Raw genomic sequence first — 19,408 nt, 5'->3', positions numbered from 1 at the left:
TTTATATTGTTTGATTATGTAATTTCTGTCATCTGTAGTGACATGTTCTGAGCTTTTTATTCTGTTTTTGTATGATGAATTAAAGAGAAATAGAAGTTCTTTCTGTCTCTTTTTAATTCATTAAAAGTTATGTGCATCCGCATAGGTTTGAATAAATATTCTGAATACTGTTAGTGAATTTTTTAATTTAAAGATGCATTTCTCTGTATTATAGTGGAGTTCTTATGGTGATGAACATTCTCCATAAGCTTTCCTTAAGCAAAAGTACATTGAGAATGAGAGATGTAATCTGATGAAGCATATAAAATATGGCTTTATTAATGGAAAAGAGAAGCATGATGAAGTAAAACATAAAATTAGGCAAAGCAATAACCTAGATTTCTTAGCTTCTGATGAAGAGGGACCTGTACCTGTTTGCCCTCGAAGTATCTTGACTAAAAATCTCTGTTAAATGTGTTTTGTGTTGCCTAATTTTTTTTTTTCCCTTTAAAGCTTAACCTAAATTCAATAGTCTTTAATACATTCACCACATGGTATTATATTGGTGTGATGTAACAGTATGCAGTGAATGTAATTGGTGCGTAATAGAATTCATATTAATTCATTAAGTTTGATCCCTCAGGGGCTCACTTTTGTGAGTACGGGTGTGGCAATCCCGAGGTACCCTAGCCCTTCAGGGGATCATCTTCTTGGTGAGACGGGTGTCATGATCCTGGAGCCCCAGTGATCTATTCTCTTTTCCGTCTCCTCTCCTCTTGGCTGGTACTTTTTCCCTTCCCTTCTCCCTCGTGGTTTCTCTCTACGGAGTTTGGGGCTCGTCACGAGAGACTGGAACAGACCTTGTCTCTAGTTCTCGAGTGGCGAGAAAACTGCCCACATGTTTGCCGTGCGTGGAGACCCGTGTCGCTGGAAAGGAGGGTCCTGGTAGTTGAGGGGCAAGGTACTGTCCCCAACACACTACTTTGGCCTCTGCTTCAGCTAAACGGGAGGCACCTTAGTCGTCCTCACGGGTGTCAATCGGCTGGTCACTAGTCCTTGTGTCAGTGGCTTGGGGTCAAGCTCTCGGGAGTACCTGCTTTCGGGAAAGCCGACTGTGGGGCTTCAGTTTGCGTATAGGTCCGGCTAGCCCTAACACAGGAATCTGTGTTCCCTTGTTGGGCTCCGTGGTGGGCGGGGCCGTCGGACCCGAATCTTTATTCTTTCACTATGGCTTCTCATATCTACTTAATAAAAGATTTCGAGGTAACTCCTGTCACTCAAGTCACTCCTGTAACTCAACCTAGTTCTGAAACTTCTACTGCTAAACCAGTCACTCAACCTAGTTCTGAAACTTCTACTGCTAAACCAGTCACTCAACCTAGTTCTGAAACATCTACTGCTAAACCAGTCATTCAACCTATTTCTGAAATGTCTACTGCTAAACCACTCACTCAACCTAGTTCTGAAAAGTCTACTGCAAAAAAATTACGTACAGATACAAATGAAAAAAATCATAACAATAGTCCCCGTTTCCTAGTCATCTCTAGTCCTTCTGGCGAAATGCATAAGATGTCTCCTTTCATAATAAACAAATACATCCAGTCCTGTATTGGTGAGCCGAGAAATATAAAGCATCTCCGCTCCGGAGACTTGCTTATTGATACAACCTCAGCCACCCAGTCTGCTTCTTTACTTCAGATAACTAAACTTGGGCAAGCGAATGTCACTGTAACACCACATAAGTCACTCAACTATTGTCGGGGTGTAATCTCAGAATTCGACCTTCTGTATGTTTCTGAAGAAGAGATCGCTTCTGAGCTATCCGACCAAAATGTCTGCGGTGCAAGGCGGATCAAGATGCGTAAAGAAGGTAAGTTGATAGACACGAAACACGTGATCCTTACCTTCAACACGCCTGATCTGCCTAAGAATATTAAGGCCGGATATCTAAATATTCCTGTAAGACCTTATATTCCAAACCCTGTGCGATGTTTCCAATGCCAGCGTTTCGGCCATTCTAAGACGTCTTGTCGTGGCAGCCTCACATGCGCCCGATGCTCACAGATTGGCCACGATTCCGATAATTGTACCGCTGCGCCTTTGTGTATAAATTGCAAGGGTGACCACCCAGCATTTTCTCGCTTGTGCCCGAAGTGGAAATCGGAAAAAGAAATCCAGACTACAAAAGTTACAAGGAACATCTCTTACGCCGAAGCCAGAAGACTAGTTCAGAGCACACAGCTTCGACCAAATACATCATACGCCAGTGCTGTTAAATCATCTCGTACAGTTGCCACCCAAACATCAATAGGCACACAGACCCTACCAAATAAAACCCAACTGCCTACATCCAATAAGAAAAAAGAAAATGCAACACATATAGTACAAAAAAAAGAAACAGTTATTCAAAGTAAGCCCAAAATTGCCGCACAAAAAACATCAAATAAAAATAGAAGTCGCAGCAATAGCTCTCTCGATGAGATGATTTCTGAATCTGCGGATTCAGACTTTATGGAAGTGGAAGATTGTCTGGAAGTTCCCAGGCATCTACTTCCACGAAAAACAAAAGAACAGCACAGGAAAAACAAAAACCATTCATAATGGCCACCCTCATGTCATGGAACTGTCGCGGTTTCCACCGAAATTTGCTCGACATCAAAGCCATAATTAATGCTTATCATCCTGTGTACTTCGCAATACAGGAAACAAATCTAAAACCAGAACAACAGGCAAAACTTCGGAGGTTTTCTTTCGTCAGGAAAGATAACATTGCAGGTGAGCGTGCCAGTGGAGGTGTAGGTCTCCTCACCTCACTGGATTATCCCTCAAATGTGCTTTCTTTGACAACATCCCTCCAAGTTGTCGCTATTCAAACAAATTTTGATATTGTTGTTACAGCCGTTTCTCTGTATTTGCCTCCAAATGAGCATATTGATCAGCAAGATTTAAATGGTCTTTTAGAGCAGCTGCCTGAGCCTTTCATCATAATAGGAGATTTTAACGGCCATAGTCCACTCTGGGGTAGTAAAGATACAAATTGCCGAGGAAGACAAATTGAGCAGATGATCAAAGATCATAGCCTTTGTCTCCTAAATAATGGGCAAGATACGTACTTCCATGAGCCTTCAAGGACATTCCACGCTCTCGATCTTGCCATCTGTTCACCATCTCTGTTGCCTTTTTGCACCTTTAGTGTCGGAAATGACCTGTACAACAGCGATCATTATCCCATTTTTGTGTCTCTTGCACGAAGAGGGGCAAACCCCGTGTCGAGAGTCCCTCGGTTTATACTGGACAGGGCAGACTGGGAACTCTTCTCTTCCTCCGCAGAGCTCACAGAGGAAATGGTAGAAGATGTGCATATCGATGACGCTGTGGAAGCTGTTACTAATACTATTATTCAGGCAGCTATGCTTTCCATTCCTAGAACATCAGGAAAAATACTTAAATATTCGAAACCATGGTGGAATCGCGACTGTCATGAAGCACTGAAAAAACAGAAAAAAGCATGGGGTATTTTTCGTAGATATCCTACTCTGCGAAACCTCATAGCATTTAAAAGAGCCAAAGCAAATGCACGAAAGGTAAAAAGGCAGAGCGATTCCTTGATTTCATATGTGTCCTCAATAACAACCTCTACGCCTAGTAAGCGGGTTTGGGAAAGAGTTCGAAAAGCATGCGGAATATATAAAGACCACTCACTTTCCTTTTTGGAAAAAGATTGCCGAGTGATTAGCTCCATAGAAGAAATTGCGAATGCTATTGGTGAGACATTTGCTGGTGTTTCTTCCAGCAGAAACTATACACCTGCATTTCTCTCTATGAAGCAGCACTCTGAAATAAATCCCATCGCATTCAACTCTTCCAAATCTGAGCTTTACAATAGAGCATTTACTATGGTGGAATTAAAGAGAGCTTTATTGCAGAGACATAGGTCTTCTCCGGGTCTTGATGGCGTGAATTACGAAATGCTAAAGCATCTGTCCTATAAGTCACTGAATGCCCTTCTCACTCTACAATAGGGTGTGGAAGGAGCGTACCTTTCCCAGTGCATGGAGGAGAGCTGTTGTCATTCCTATTGCTAAGCCAGGGAAAGATCCAAGGAATCCCTCCAACTATCGGCCAATTGCCCTTACGAGTTGCCTCTGCAAACTGTTTGAAAAGATGGTAAACAGCCGCCTAGTCTACTTCTTGGAAAAATATAATATCATATCACCTTATCAAAGCGGTTTTCGAAAAGGGAGAACAACCGTAGATAACATGCTCCTCTTAGAGACATCCATTCGAAAAGCTTTTGTAAGAAAAAATCACCTTGTCTCAATTTTCTTCGATATAGAGAAAGCTTATGATAAGGCATGGAGATACGGTATACTTCGCGATCTTCACGAGAGTGGCTTGCGCGGCAACCTACCAATTTTCATTCAGAATTTCCTGAAATCTAGAACTTTTCAAGTACGAATTGGCTCTGTTTTGTCAGATGTTTTTGAACAGGAAGAGGGTGTGCCTCAAGGCTGTGTGCTTAGTGTAACCCTGTTTAGTTTTAAAATAAACTCAGTATTAAAAGAACTTCCTTCCACCATCTTGGGATCTCTATATGTTGATGATCTGCAGATTAGCTGTCGAGGGGCAGACATGAGATATGTAGAGAGGCAGTTGCAGATAGCTCTGAATAAGATCCAAGGATGGTCAAACAAACAGGGATTTACTTTTTTCAAACAAAAAACTGTGTGCGTGCACTTTTGTAGGAAGCGAGGTCTCCATCCTGAACCTGAGTTATATCTGAATGGTACAATTATTCCAGTTGCGCCTGAGGTAAAATTTTTAGGAGTGATGTTCGACCAGAAATTGACTTTCCTTCCTCATGTTTTAAACCTGAGAAAGAAGTGTCTAAAAACACTAAATATTTAAAAAGTGTTGGCGAACACCTCCTGGGGTGCAGAGCGTTGCTCCATGCTTCGCATTTACAGAGCCCTTGTTCGCTCTAGACTGGACTATGGCTCAGTTGTTTACGGATCCGCTCGGTCATCAGTTTTGTTAAAACTCGATCCTGTTCACCATCAAGCTCTGCGGATTTGTTCAGGAGCTTTCAGAACTTCTCCTGTCCAGAGCCTGTATGTTGACTCTAATGAACCATCACTTTATCTGAGGCGTGAGCAATTGTCCCTATTGCAATATTTTAATATTCTATCACAACCTGAACATCCCAATAAACTGTACCTACTTGATGATGTGTGTAACACTTTATTTGAAACACGTCCATCCTGTGTTCCTAACTTTCCTTTAAGAGTTCGCCCTATCATTGAGGAACTTTCCCTCTCTGATATGCGCCCCCAAGCAGTACAGAATTTTGAATTCCCACCTTGGGAAAATGCACGGATTCAGCTTCTTGATGTTTTCAAGCATCACGTCAAGCCAAGCACCAATGACATCATTTATAGACAACTCTTCGCTGAGCACAGGCACAAATATAGCAGTTATCTTCCAGTTTATACAGATGGTTCCAAGTCAAAAGATCATGTCGGGATGGCATTTGTAATTGAAGACCACATGGAGGGCAGACACTTGCACCATGCCTCCTCTGTCTTAACATCTGAATTAACTGCAATATATTATTGTCTTTTGTACATCTCTAGGCTCTGCCACAAAAAGTTTATAGTTTATACAGACTCCTATAGTGCACTGAAATCTTTAGAAGCTTTTTCTAACACTCAAAACCCAGTCATAGTGGATGTTCTCAAGATACATATAAACCTAACAAGTCGTGGATATGAAATCCTGTACTGCTGGGTTCCCGGTCATGTGGGAATTAAAGGGAGTGAGCTGGCAGATATCACAGCCAAATCTGCTGTTGAACTGTCCAGTCGCCTCATCCCTTTTGGAGACATCTCTTGTGTTGTGAAAAAGAAGATATGAAAAAAAATGGCAGCAATTTTGGGATGTTCAGCGTCAAAACAAGTTAAGACATGTAAAGCCTAGAATTGAGCATTGGGATTTTGCTGGAAATCGTAAAGAAGAAGTTCTTTTGACTCGCCTCAGAATTGGTCACACAAGAGTGACACATGGCTACCTTTTAAAAGCAGAGAATGAGCCTGTCTGTTCAAATTGTAATGTTTGTCTATCTGTCCGTCATATTTTAATTGAGTGTCCATATTTTAATAATCTTCGTCAGAAGTATTTTAATAGCTGTGACATACCTCTCTACCGTTTAATCGAAAGGGAGGTGAATTGTAATTTATTTTATTATTTAAAAGAGACTGGCTTTTATCACCTAATGTAATTTGTTTTGAAGATTGTGTCTTGAATTTTAAATGTGTGGTTTTAACTTGTTTTTATATGACTTCATCCTCTGGATTTGATACATGTTTTTATTTATTGTATTTTAATTTCATAAATTGTACTCACCCTATCTCGCGTTTGGCGCACTATAATCAACTTTGGTTTTGCGCCATAATCTCTCACTCACTCATTAAGTTTGATAGTGTCTCATGGAGAAAATCTTGGAACTTCATTAGCTATCATGGCTAGCTTTCTGTTGACAGAAATCTCTCTATCGGTAGCAAAAACAGGTTATAGCTGCGAAAATTAATTAACCCCTTAACTGCCGCGGGCGTATATATACGCCTTGCTCAGCCGATGCGTTAACTGCCCCAGGCGTATATATACGTCCTTCCAAACTGCTATCATTTGCTTTGCGCTGCTACACCTAAAATTATTTGCAAAGTTTACGCATCGGCTGTGCATCTGGGCGCATCTGGGGCAGTTAACACATCGGCTGAGCAAGGCGTATATATACGCCTGCGGCAGTTAAGGGGTTAAAGCATTTAAAATACTGTAGTATTTAGTAATACATGTCAATTTATTAAAATAATTTTAACACATAAAAACTGATTCAAAATTTTCTGATGAACTGTTGAAATTAAATAATTTAAAATTTTAGTTCTTCAGCTAATTCTGGATGAACAGAAACACAGTGATTTTCTAAGAGGAGAGGGGTTCAATTGAACCTGATCTATCTCCTCTTGATAGTGTTGAGTCAGATTTCAATCGTATTCCCCTGCCTATATATATTTTTGTATTTCCTTTCTCTATATGTCTACTGATTTCATGAATATTGGTTGAATTTTATATATATTTTAGGGAAAATTTGTATTTTATAGCTATTAATTTCATCTCTTTTTTATCTATAATACATTAATCTTCAGCAGCATTTGTGCAGAAATGGTATTAGGATAATTTGTTTTAAAATAAAAAAAAAATTGTGATACTGTTTTATATATATAGCTATATATATTAAGTTAATATATGTTAATAATAGATATAATTAGTAATTGTTTTAATCAGCTTGTAGTTCTTGTAATGGAAAAGTAAATATTGAATTATTGAAAATGTTGTGAGAGTTTTTGATAACAAATGCAAAATGAAAGATAAATTCATCGAATCGCATACGCACCATTTTGTTGTATGACTTTTGCCATCTTTCTGGCAGTTGGAAAATTTCTTTTTTAAAAAAGTCATTAGGTTTATTTACAAAGAAGTTATCAAGGTGCTGCGTTAAGTCTCCAAAAAACTAAACTGCAAGCCATTCACAATTTCTGAAGAGAATTTTGAAGAGATGAAAAACCGAGGGAGCAGGGTCTAGTGAATACAGGTTGGGGGGATACGAAACATCCTGGAAAGTCCGGGAAGGGGGGAACAAAACATCCAATCTATATTCAAATAGTCTTATTCATTGAAATGTAGGGCTGAGGATTGTCATGATGGAAAAGAGTACCACAACGACTCTTAAAATTGCCATTTAGCTAATAGAACCATTGTTCCATATTATGTCATTTTGTGTTTGTATTTCAGATTGTGTTTTTCCATATTTTATGTGAGATTTGCTGATAACAGTTTGTAATGTACAATTCTTTAGTAACTCTACGTAGGCAAAGTATTAGTTTTGGGGATGCAGCCCCCTCTCGATTATATACTAAAGGAGGTTCTTTGGGCTTAATCTCACGATGGATACTATAAATATTTGTATGTTATTTTATAGTATCAGCTTCTCAACTCTGGTAGTGAGCCATTTCAGAAGGGAAAAAAAAAAAAAAAAAAACATTAGAACATTCTGGTTGATTCTTGAGGAAGTTCTGCATAGCACTTTGACCTGATAATGGCATATTTTCTTGCGAAGTTTATTTTATTTTATTCCAATTTATTTATTTGAAGGATTTCATATTCTTTTAAAGCCCTGAATTTGCAGTCATTAACAAAATTATTGTGCTTTGTGCCAAGTCATGAAAAAGAGTTGTAAATTTTGTGGTCTCAAATCCAGGGATCAGTTTTTGACATTTTTTCATTTCTTCATATCTAGATTGAATCCGCCATGACTATTTTGCTGTGAGCAGCAGACCTTTCTGCAATAATATTTGTGTTGTTTTCCGTAATAACTTCAGTGAATGCTTCATTTTATAGGTATTCTTTAGAGAGTTATCTTTTGCCAGTAGGTTTGATCACACTTTATTAATTCACTATCAACACACTGTATTAATTTCAGGCTTGATCATGTGATCTTTAGCGATGAATCACAATTTAGTCTCGATACTTGATGACCAACCCATACACATGTGGAAACGGCCAGGCCAGTAGTTCGAGCTGGCAATTCTTGAACGGCATACGGCGATTACAAAAGGTGTGACAGTGTGGAGAGGAATTTGTTGAGACACACACATAGTCACCTCTAGTCGTCCTTTAAGGCTTTGTGATGGCTTGCAGTTACGTGGATGACATTTTAATGCCAGTCGTACGGAAGGCAACTGTAGTCATCCCGGTATATTGGCAAATTAACTTTCCAGTTGCAAAGATTGTGACATGATCTTCAGCAGGGGGTCATTGGTGATCTACTTGATGCTACTCCATGTTTCGGCTTGTATAGCTACCAGAGGTGGCCATACTAGTTACTGGTTTGTAACCTTTTCATGTTGTAACTTCTTAATTAAACTATTTTTTGTTTTTTTTTGTTCTGAATTTATAATCATTTGTTTAACTTCTTAATAAAACAATCTCTTGTTCTGAATTTGTAATCATTTGTTTATCTCCTCATATACTGCAAGCATGTTAAGTTTCATGATAGTAGTTCGTTTCCTTCTGGGGTGCATATATTTTTTTGTGACAGAGTATATTTTAGTAATATCTTACATATTCACATCTTTCAATATAGCTAACTAAGCAATGGGATTTTGTCCCATGACCTTGATGTTAAACAATTTTGATACCCAATGATTAATTTATTGAAAATGGATGACATTTTTTAGCATTTGATAAATTTTATGTTATCTGCAGTTCATTTGGCTGATCTTAATGAAGCCAGAAGAGACTTTAGGAAGAGTAAATTTAACATAAATAGTATTATGACATGCAGCACTGGTGTTTCTTGGAATAAATAAACTGAGAAATAAAAGTATCAAAGGCCTGCAGATTAAAGACAAATTTAATAAAGGGTTTATGCAAGTTTCCTAAAGACTGTCTTTAACTTTGCTAGGCAAAATCGCATGCTACATTACAAGTCTGCACTAAACTACAGAAAAGCAGTGCGTGATCTTTAAAGTTTTGTTCTCTACTTTGACTCTTCACTCTAACATGGCATTCTTTACATAAGTGATCTGTTATGTAAAAAATCTTAATGCAGTTTCTAATTCAGAACTTTATAATTTTCAAAATTCTTTTGTCATAAATGAGATATGGTAATTTAATTACAGTCTGTGTAATTTTACCCATTTGTTCTCTAATATCAATTATAATTGTTTCGTTTTTATATCAGACATTTAGGTAAATGCATGCAGAATATAGGTAAGTTAATTGTATAAAATGAGTTTTTTTAAAGTTTTAAAAATTTATTTTGTTTTCATATTTTGTCATGAACAAAATTTACTGTCATCTGAGGCAAAGTTTCCTCACCTTTATTTTCAATCCTTAAAGAGTGTGTATAAATCATCCTGAATTGCTCAAAGCATACATCAGTCATACATAATCAAAGTGTGATTCCATTCATGTGCAGTCTGTACTATTAAGTAATAAAGAATCTGTATGTATATTTGTTCCTCACATTTTGAAAAAACAGTGATACCTAGAGATATCTAATTTTGAACACATTTAGTCCTCCATCAGAACACATTAATAAACTTTTAGTTAACAAACTCAGTGATTGAAAAGAAATATTTTGCCACTCAGTGAAGCGCAGGATATTTGTTTTTCGAGTTTAATTAACAAACTTGCTGATTTAATTGAAATATATTGCTACTCTCCAAAATAAAATCTTTTTATCTTCCATATGTCAGTATGTTACCATTCAGCAAAACATCAGGTACTTAATTTTTCTTTCAGATTTAATTTCTCTGCTACTAATCAGCAATTTAAGCAATTCAAAAGTAACAGACGAAGTTCTTCATTGTTAGTATTAATTTGTTAGCTGGACCCATTAAGTTACACTAGCTGGACTCGATAAAATCGTTTATATATATATTGGCTCATCTGTAGCCAAGCTCTAAAGCTGCTGAATGCTGGTCATTTGACCTGGGCTTGACATCAAATGAACGAGCTGGCTGCAGGTATATTTTTGTGTTTTTCCTAAGGTGACCAGACATCCTGCTTTTGGTGGGACAGTCCCGATTTTTAACAACTTGTCCCACAGCTTTTTAAAAAAATCCCTATTTTTAGGAAGAATGCATGACAAGTTCAGAATATAGTAAAACAAGAACTTAGTTGGAATGTGCAAAAATTATTCGATCATATTACTCAAATTTTCTCATATAGTAATATTTCTGAAAATGATCTTTTTAATTAGACATCATTATTAAAAATATATTGATAATTAAAAGCTTAAATCTTGGACGTCAGGGAAAATCGCAATAGAGAAAAAACAATGGCTTTCAAACAATGGCTTAAACAAACAATAGCTTAAAATGGCTTTCAAAGTCTCACAATTAAGTGTTGAGACTTTGAAAGCCATTTTATGTGTGAAATATAATTTAACAAATTCTTGTGAAAAATGTCATGACCTTTCAAACAACAACAGCAATCTACTAAACAAAAATCACTCAAACGAGAAATATGCCAAAGAATGAAATAATACTGTACATAATTTCTTTTAATTTATTTGTAAATTGTACTTTTGTTGAAATTTTAAAAATATATTGCAATACTATTTTTCTTTCTATGAAAATTTGTGTTGCTCTGTGTAGACCAAATGTTTAATCACTCCCCCGGTCAATGGTGTCCCACTTTACCAATGTTAAAATCTGGTCACCTTAGGTTTTCCCCATGTATAACATGTATAACATGGATACAAGCCAGTTTTCCAAAGTAAAGCTTCCACAAAGGTATCCTTTCTCAGGCAGATATTCTTTATGTATTTTACCATATTAAAAAAACCTAACCTATAATGATTATTTTAGGATGCTGGCCTAGAAAGCAGCCAATAATTAAAAAATGAAAGAAGGGAGGTAATTCTATATCTCTTGTTTTTGTTGGCTAATTGACAAAGTTCATGTTAGATTTGTGTATAGTATTCCTCTAACGTATACATTTTGGTACAAAATTGGACGTTTTCTGAAAAACCAGGACAGTGTTTTCCGTTAACAATGCTATGAATCAAATTATGCCAGGGTAAAACGTTTTTCTCGTTTACTCTGGCAATCATCCGAGCATTTTTTAAAAAAAAAAATCAATGTTTAAAATTTAAACTTAGTAATGCTAATTCAGAAGTCAAACAACAAAAATCAGCGTTACATTTACAAAATTTTCACTGGACTAGTTTCGATGGTTTTACCGAACCACCATCTTCAGCTGCAAAACCGCAAATACGCTGATTTTTGTTGTTTGACTTCTGAATTAGTATTTATTCGGCGTGTTATTGTGTCTTAATTAGTAATGCTAATTGAATTTGATTAATATATTAAATAACATCACTTTTTTAATTTAACTTCTTTGCTTTTTTCTTTTATTATGTAAAATTTAATCCAAATAAATTTGGGCCCCCCTTTTTTTTTCCGCTGATTTCTTTAAAAATTTTTGAATTAAGACCTGTGAAAAGTTTTCGCTTTCTTTTATAGTATTTTTTTAAGCTTGCTTCCAAATTTTTTTATCCAAAGATTTTTAATATACATTTTTTAAATTCAAGAGAGCTTATTTTCATTAAGAGGCTTCCCTTAACCGTGCAGTAATCTTTTTTCCTGAAAATCTGTAAAAATTACTAGTATATCGTTGGTGGGGCAAAGACAAAAATATAAATAAATATTGTAAAGTTTTAATAAAGGGATCCTTAAAATTATCAGACTTCCTGGTTTGTGCCATGGATAAAATGGTCACATTGGTCTGAAATGATAGTAAAATTTGGCACAAAACAACCCTTATACAATTTAATGGCTGTGTTGGGGATCTTCAAAAATTTAAATTTTTATTAGTTATGTATTTAGCTACGTAATATGACATATAAATAATGCTTTAGTGTGTAAAATGTTCAATAAAAAATTTTATTTGATAGGAACTGTATTCTGGAAAAATGGGTGATCAATCTCCATCTTCTCCTGGTTGCTTAGAAAGCCATCATCAAGATATGTTTTGTTCTAGTACAATGTCTGGAGATGGTATTAGTGCTGTAGTAGTTTCAAACTCAGAGGGTAAATCTGGAGACTCTCCAAAGCGTTTGTGCCTGGTGTGTGGTGATATTGCCTCTGGATACCACTATGGTGTTGCTTCTTGTGAAGCCTGTAAAGCATTTTTCAAAAGGACCATTCAAGGTAATGTTTTTGTTTTGCTTTTTCTTAATGCAGTGAAATTTTGTATTTCATTAATACTAAAAATAAAACTGTGTAAATGAAATGCATTTACAATATGAATTTTGTTGATGAAGGGAATATTACTGTTAAAAATATTTGAGCTGCCTTATCTTCCAAACTTCATTTATAGAAAATCTTCCACTTCTTTTCCTTTAACCCTTTTGAGATGATACACCTTTATTTAAGGCATTCCCTCAGTACGAATAGGAGTCAAAAGGAATTTCACAGGATGAGAGGGTTTGGCATCCACAAAGCCTAACTGGTAGGGGGGACCACAAAAAGAATTTACATCCTAATGTCATAATTTTGGTACTATTTTAGATTATTACTTAAGCTATCATATATGTTAAAATTATCATTTAATAATTTTTTACTTTACATGAAAATATATTAAAAAAATTGCTTACTTTGAGAAAGAATTGTCAGAAAAAGCTATTCAAATTATTTTTGCATGTATATTTTAATCAGTTGCAGTTACTATTTTCAGTGCTATTCTTTTTATGTAGACAGTTTATTTTGTTGTCTGTTCATACCTTTAGTCATTATCATAAATTAATTTCTTCCAAATCATATGCTAAAAAGGCTGGGGCGGGTTCGAGTGGGGAGAAATGTATTATTAAATATGGTATAATAAGTTATGTTTAAGTACAGTACAAATTGGATGATGCTTAGTAAGTGATGCTTCATAATTTTCAGGAAACATTGAATACACATGTCCTGCATCTAATGATTGTGAAATCAATAAACGAAGAAGGAAAGCATGTCAGGCTTGTAGGTTTCAGAAATGTTTAAAAATGGGCATGCTGAAAGAAGGTAAATCTATTTTAAAGATATCTGAATGTCAAGCTAGAAAATTAACTAATAATTTAATAATCAAAATCAATTTTAATTGCATTTTTGTTCTTATAAATGTGAAATATGCTGCTTTTAATTTTCTAGGTGTCCGATTAGACAGAGTTCGTGGCGGTAGGCAAAAATACAGACGGTGTCAAGAAAGTCCTTACCAAGTTCATCCAGTACCATGTAAAAAACCTTCATTAGAAGGTAAGCAGTCCATAAAACTGCATATTTTAAATCAAGTTTTCTTTTATATATAAAATAAAGATGCCTTCATGATGATTTCCTTTTTCTCCAACGTAGACTTCCAAAACATATTATTTAGTTTTAAAAATTAGTGTAACGAATATTTTCCTCATATACAGTTAGAAATAATTTTCTTCAATCCTGTTCAAAAATACCTTTAAAAGCTATTATGAAGAGAAATTTTTATTATTTTTCTGATTATTTTGTCTCTAATTGGAAACTTCTGATGAAATGATGTGTTTTATCTGGATTTTGTAATTTTCCCTCCAGAATGCATTTAGAAAACATCTTAAAATCACTCAATCATCTCCAAATTGAACACGAAGCAGTTCCTTGTCAGCCAATATGGTTGTTGTATAATTTAGCATGAAGACAGTTGTTTCTATATATTTTTGTTCTCATAAGGCAGAAGTTTGTAGTAATGAGCACTCGTGACGCTACTTCTTTTAGGGTTTTGAGAAGTGCTTCCCTCAAAGATAAAGGTTCCAAGAAGTCGACAGTAAAATCACACAATCGCATAACAGGATTGCAAAGGCTATTCATGCACAACAGGGAGACTAACAGTACTGCATATGTAACAGTTCTAAATATTCATAGCTTTGTGCTGGGTAAATGCGCATTGTCTGACCACAACCAAAACTGTGCATCAATGGCAGTTCTTCCGAAAACTGGTAAGCAAAACCAGTGCATTGATGCGGGTCTTGAGACTGCAGCTTTTGCACCATCTAGTTCATGTATGAATACCACTCCAAAATGGATCACAGAACCTTTTAAATATTGTATATTAAGGGATAGAAACAATCATGTGACACCTCTCCAAAACTTGCCAAACAATTTCATGAACAAGATGCTTTGTTGACCAACTTCTTGCAGAGTTTCATTTGAAATTTGTTTTTATCTTTGTCCTAACATCCAACTGTCCATTCTTGACAAATTTTGTAATAATCTTTTTCAAGCTATTCTTCTACAAAAGCCCTTTTTGCAAGCTTTTCAGACATTGATATTCTTATAAAATTATTACTACATTTCTGATAAAACAATTTGACCAGTAAAGTGTGGCATTTCTTCCATACGGCAAGGGAGAAAATTGATTTTATAGCATTGATACAGGTATTTTAAAGAGTTCGTAATTGCTTTATGTACTTTCAATGTTGTGTGAAAAGCCTTTTCTAGTATTCAAAATTTGTACTATTATTTTATATTTTATTTATTTTTTCCAGTTTTCTTTTTTTCATGTAACAAATATACCAAGTTTCAACAAAATACATTAGAATAGGCTGTATATTGGTATAAGTAGGGTCTCATTAATTATGTCTGTTCTATATGACATGAAGTATTTGCACTTAATAAATTTTGGTGTATTTATATGAGAAAAAGTTTATATAACAAGAGTCCTTAGCTATTTGTGATTATCAGTCATTCTGTGATAAATGCCTTAATAGTGTGCCATAGAGTGTTCTAATTAAATCTCTATTGATATCAAATGATAATATGAATGCAGTCTAAGCCATCTTGCCATCTAAAATGCCAACTTGCCTGTATATATTTTGGTAATTTTTTCAGGTAAATGCTACCGTCATATATGAGAGTATATGGCATATTTTATATGTATATCCTAGTACATTGTAAATCAGCTCAGTTTTTCATCAGATAGCTAACACTGAAATGTATTCTGCAGAAAAAATTGCTGTTTGCTAAATGTGATTATGTTTCTGGCTGTTATAAAGTGATTGAAAATTAATATCTCTTATTTTTTTTTTTTTAAATATTACTAGAATCTTGAACAAATAACCAATTTACTCACTTACAGAATAAAAAATTCTTTTAATTATTATGAAGAGTTGTTTATCATAAATTTTTGAATAATTAAATTTAATATATACATGTATGTATTTTTAATCATGCTGCAGTAATTTATTAATTGCATTTATAAGTTTGCAGTAATTGTTAATTGCAGTTTATTAATGCAGTAGTTAGCTTGACCTGAACCAATATATTGTTAAAAAATAAATGCAGTTCTTCCTGAAATTGCAATACTAATCCGCATATTTTTATATGATTTATAAATGTACTTAATTTTTAGTTTTTAATTTTCTCAGAAGTGACAAAATTATGTATATTTGAAGATTTTCTCAACATAAGTTTATTTGTTTTATTTATTTATTTATAGAGAATAAAATAATTGCTGCTTTGGTAATGTGTGAACCAGAACCACTCCAAGCACAAGCAAATCCAGCTCTTCCAGAGTCCCATTTCAAAACTATAAGCACATTAAGTGATTTAGTTGACCGTGAGCTTGTTGCAACAATTGGCTGGGCAAAACAGATACCCGGTAAGTTAAAAGTGTTGGTAAACTCTTTTATTTTTTCATCTGCCCGGGGGGAATTGGTAAGCATACTGTAAGTGCATCTAGCTTTGATTATACATTTTGAGAATATTGCTGCATTAAATATCACCTGTAACGCGAACTTCTAAAATTGCTAGGATTATGATGGTTTTTTCTTACTGATGGCAATACAGATATTAAAAGAAAACTATGTAGGTATTCTGTAAATGTAATTTCAATTGAGTTCACTTTCCAGTTTTGGAGGATGCATTATTAGAAAGTTTTGTAGACTTCAAAATTTGTTTTATTCAGTCATTCTTCAGATAATAAAAATGTTGAAGATGGGAGAAACTACACCAATAAACAGAAATCACAGGTAGAAAACAGTGTTAAAAGCTGTTTAATATAGATTGAAAAAGATTAGTGTTTTTTTTTTTTTTTTTTTTTTTTTAAACTATGTGTAGATATTTTGATAAGTGATGAAGACTATTTTTGTGGTCTTTTTGTCTCTGTAACAGCATGTCTGAAACAAATACATTTTTTTTGGTATTATTACATAGCTGCCAACTCTCCCAATTTTCCATAGTAGGTGGTTTCAGTATAAAACCATCAAAAGAGAAAAGGTTATATTGGGCAAATTCCATCCCCCCCCACTCGCCCTACTTATTTGCAACTTAATTTTTCTTATCAAAATTTTGTTTGATCTGAATTGTCTTAATATTCTCTAAACATTTGTAAAATCTTTTCTGAAGATTAAACCAATATTTAATCGTTAAATATTTATAATTTTGTTTTACTTCAATAAGTAGTGCATTACTTTGTTTATCCACAAAATAGTACTCACATTAATTATGAATTTTATTTTCATCATATTTAAAAGCATTTTGATAAATTAAACTTTTCTTCCCTACTTGGGTTTTACTTACTGTGAAAGTGTATTAAAAAAAAAAAAATACAAAATGAAATTTGCCAAAGAACATAAATTTTAGAATATCTAATCAGAATAATAATTAGTTCAGTAACCTGAATCATGCAATCTGAACTGACAAGTCAAGTCATTTCAGGTTCTTCTGGAATAGTGTCACCACACAGCTTGAAAAGCTCCCTGAAATTCCCAGTTTTCACGCAAGAAACCTCTTGGTTTTTTACATTTCAAAGTTGGCAGTTATGTTTAATAAATAATTTCCTATAGGGGAACTGCTTGAAGTTGTGTAATTTCATGTAACAGCTAAAAAATAACAGCATGTTAAAAATAAGCTTTAATTATAGGGTTTACAGATCTTACTCTAAACGACCAGATGAAGCTTCTACAGACAACATGGGCAGAAATACTTTCTCTGTCCTTGGCATATAGGTATGTATTTTATTTTAGGTAATTCTGTGGTTTATGTACTTCTGGATGTGTTAAAAATTAAATGAATTAAGAAGTATTTGATAGTCAGATTATTATTCATTTTTATAAAACTTCATATTCCTATAAAAAATTCACTGTATGTTCCAAATATTAGTGTTCTGAAAGAGGAAATTGATTAATTTTATGAATAAATAAACTTTAAATCATTCATCATATATATATAATGAATTTTTTATTTATTAACCCCTTGGGTAGGATTTATTTGAGAAAATATTTGCATGTGGAACGGATATAATTTTTGGTTGCGATTCGTCAATAGCTACTTCACTATCAGGAGTATAAAGGTAACAAAATTTATTATTTAGGTAATCCACTATATTTCTAATCTTTCTTATTCTGTCATCTTTATTTTCCTTTTCATTGTCTGTAAAATGTAGAAAGCTTGAAATATCAAAAACCTATTCCGTGGTATAGTGCTGGCAAAAATAGGAGTACTTATTGCATATCTTTCTGACCAATACATATGCATTTTTGGCTTCCTCATTTGCGACATCAAGATGCACAATGCAATATAAGCTTTCATTTCATCTGAACTTACAGGAAACCATCGCTTTTTTTTTTTTTTTTTGTTTGTTTTGTTTTGTTACACAACCTTCTTTTTCTATCACTTGTCTGGCATATCTATTCGTCTCTTCTACTGTAGTGTCCCAAAAATCTTCATTCAAGACTTCTTTCAAAACATCTAAAGGCGTAGGATTACCACCTAGTATATGCAGGCTCAAAGGATTAATTCCAGATATTTCAGAAAAATTTTTTATATCTGCTACATTTTCTTCTTCCCAAATCCATTCCTCTGATACTGGTTCCCAAGAAGATTCACTGTCACTGCTTGATAGACGTCTTGTGCGTCTTCCAAACCTTGGTTTTATATTACAATTGTCATAATTTTTCTAGTTCAATATCGTCTTCATCACCTTCGCTTTTCATTTCATTGTAATTGTCAATTTCAGGATCACTAAACAATTCTTCTTTAGATTTCTCAAAGTCACTTTCGCTATCACTATCATAAAATATATTCCATGTTTTTTACATAATGGGGTAGTGTATCGCAAATAATGTTCACCGAAATACTGTAATTGCCTCTTCTATTATGACTGATACAAGCTACAATGAAATGAACAGAATTGTGCCTAACCTCAAATTACGTTTTAGACACATCATTCGTTCCTAGGGAAAACAAGTGAATGACGTCTCTCAGACGTCAAATGTACCCAAGAGTTTAATTTTTGGTTTGACGTCTTAGACACATCATCCGCTCCAAGGGGGGAAAAGTGAATGACGTGTCTCAGATGTCAAATGTACCCAAGGGGTTAATGGATTTTGATACTTACACTTGATTTACATATACTCTCAGAATTTAAATGATATTATGGATTAGTTCACAACAATAATTAATCATTTATTTGTTTGCATTAAATTTCATTTAAATTTATTAACTTTAATTTGCTTTTTACAAATAGAGAATGTTTGTTAAATATATATATATTGATTGAATGATCTAAAATTCGCCGAGTTCGAAAATATATGTATATATTGAGATATATATACAGGGTGTTTCATAGATCATGGGACAAACTTGGGTTATGGAGCATACTAAAACATGTATTTTTGTATAGGAATATAGGGTCTAAAGTGATGGCTTAAGGTAGAAACGCAAAAAACTGACATGAGAGGAAAATGTGTTTATGTACAAAATCAAAGCAAAGTGCTTCTTTGCAGCAATACAGTATTCGCAAAAAATGTTCAAAAAAGGGATCACTAACAGTAATAGGAACTACAGCTGTGATTGGG

At 34.4% G+C, this 19,408-nt stretch overlaps 1 protein-coding gene across 3 annotated transcripts in view; it reads left to right on the top strand.

The window, feature by feature from the left end:
• Window positions 1-19,408, top strand: part of ERR (estrogen-related receptor) — a 169,014-nt gene that overhangs the window by 123,440 nt on the left and 26,166 nt on the right. For all 3 annotated transcript variants that reach the window (XM_035358148.2, XM_035358146.2, XM_035358147.2), the window contains 5 exons: window positions 12,500-12,755; window positions 13,491-13,607; window positions 13,734-13,838; window positions 16,048-16,209; window positions 17,473-17,557. In XM_035358148.2, the coding sequence (XP_035214039.1) occupies window positions 12,500-12,755; window positions 13,491-13,607; window positions 13,734-13,838; window positions 16,048-16,209; window positions 17,473-17,557 (725 nt within the window). The remainder of the gene's footprint in view (window positions 1-12,499; window positions 12,756-13,490; window positions 13,608-13,733; window positions 13,839-16,047; window positions 16,210-17,472; window positions 17,558-19,408) is intronic.

The sequence above is a fragment of the Stegodyphus dumicola genome, chromosome 12, assembly GCF_044657685.1.
Source record: "Stegodyphus dumicola isolate Sdum_Otavi_A_Nest chromosome 12, ASM4465768v1".
NCBI classification, from domain to species: domain Eukaryota; kingdom Metazoa; phylum Arthropoda; class Arachnida; order Araneae; family Eresidae; genus Stegodyphus; species Stegodyphus dumicola.
Note: the sequence above shows the minus strand (reverse complement) of the source record. Positions and strands in the feature narration are given on the sequence as shown.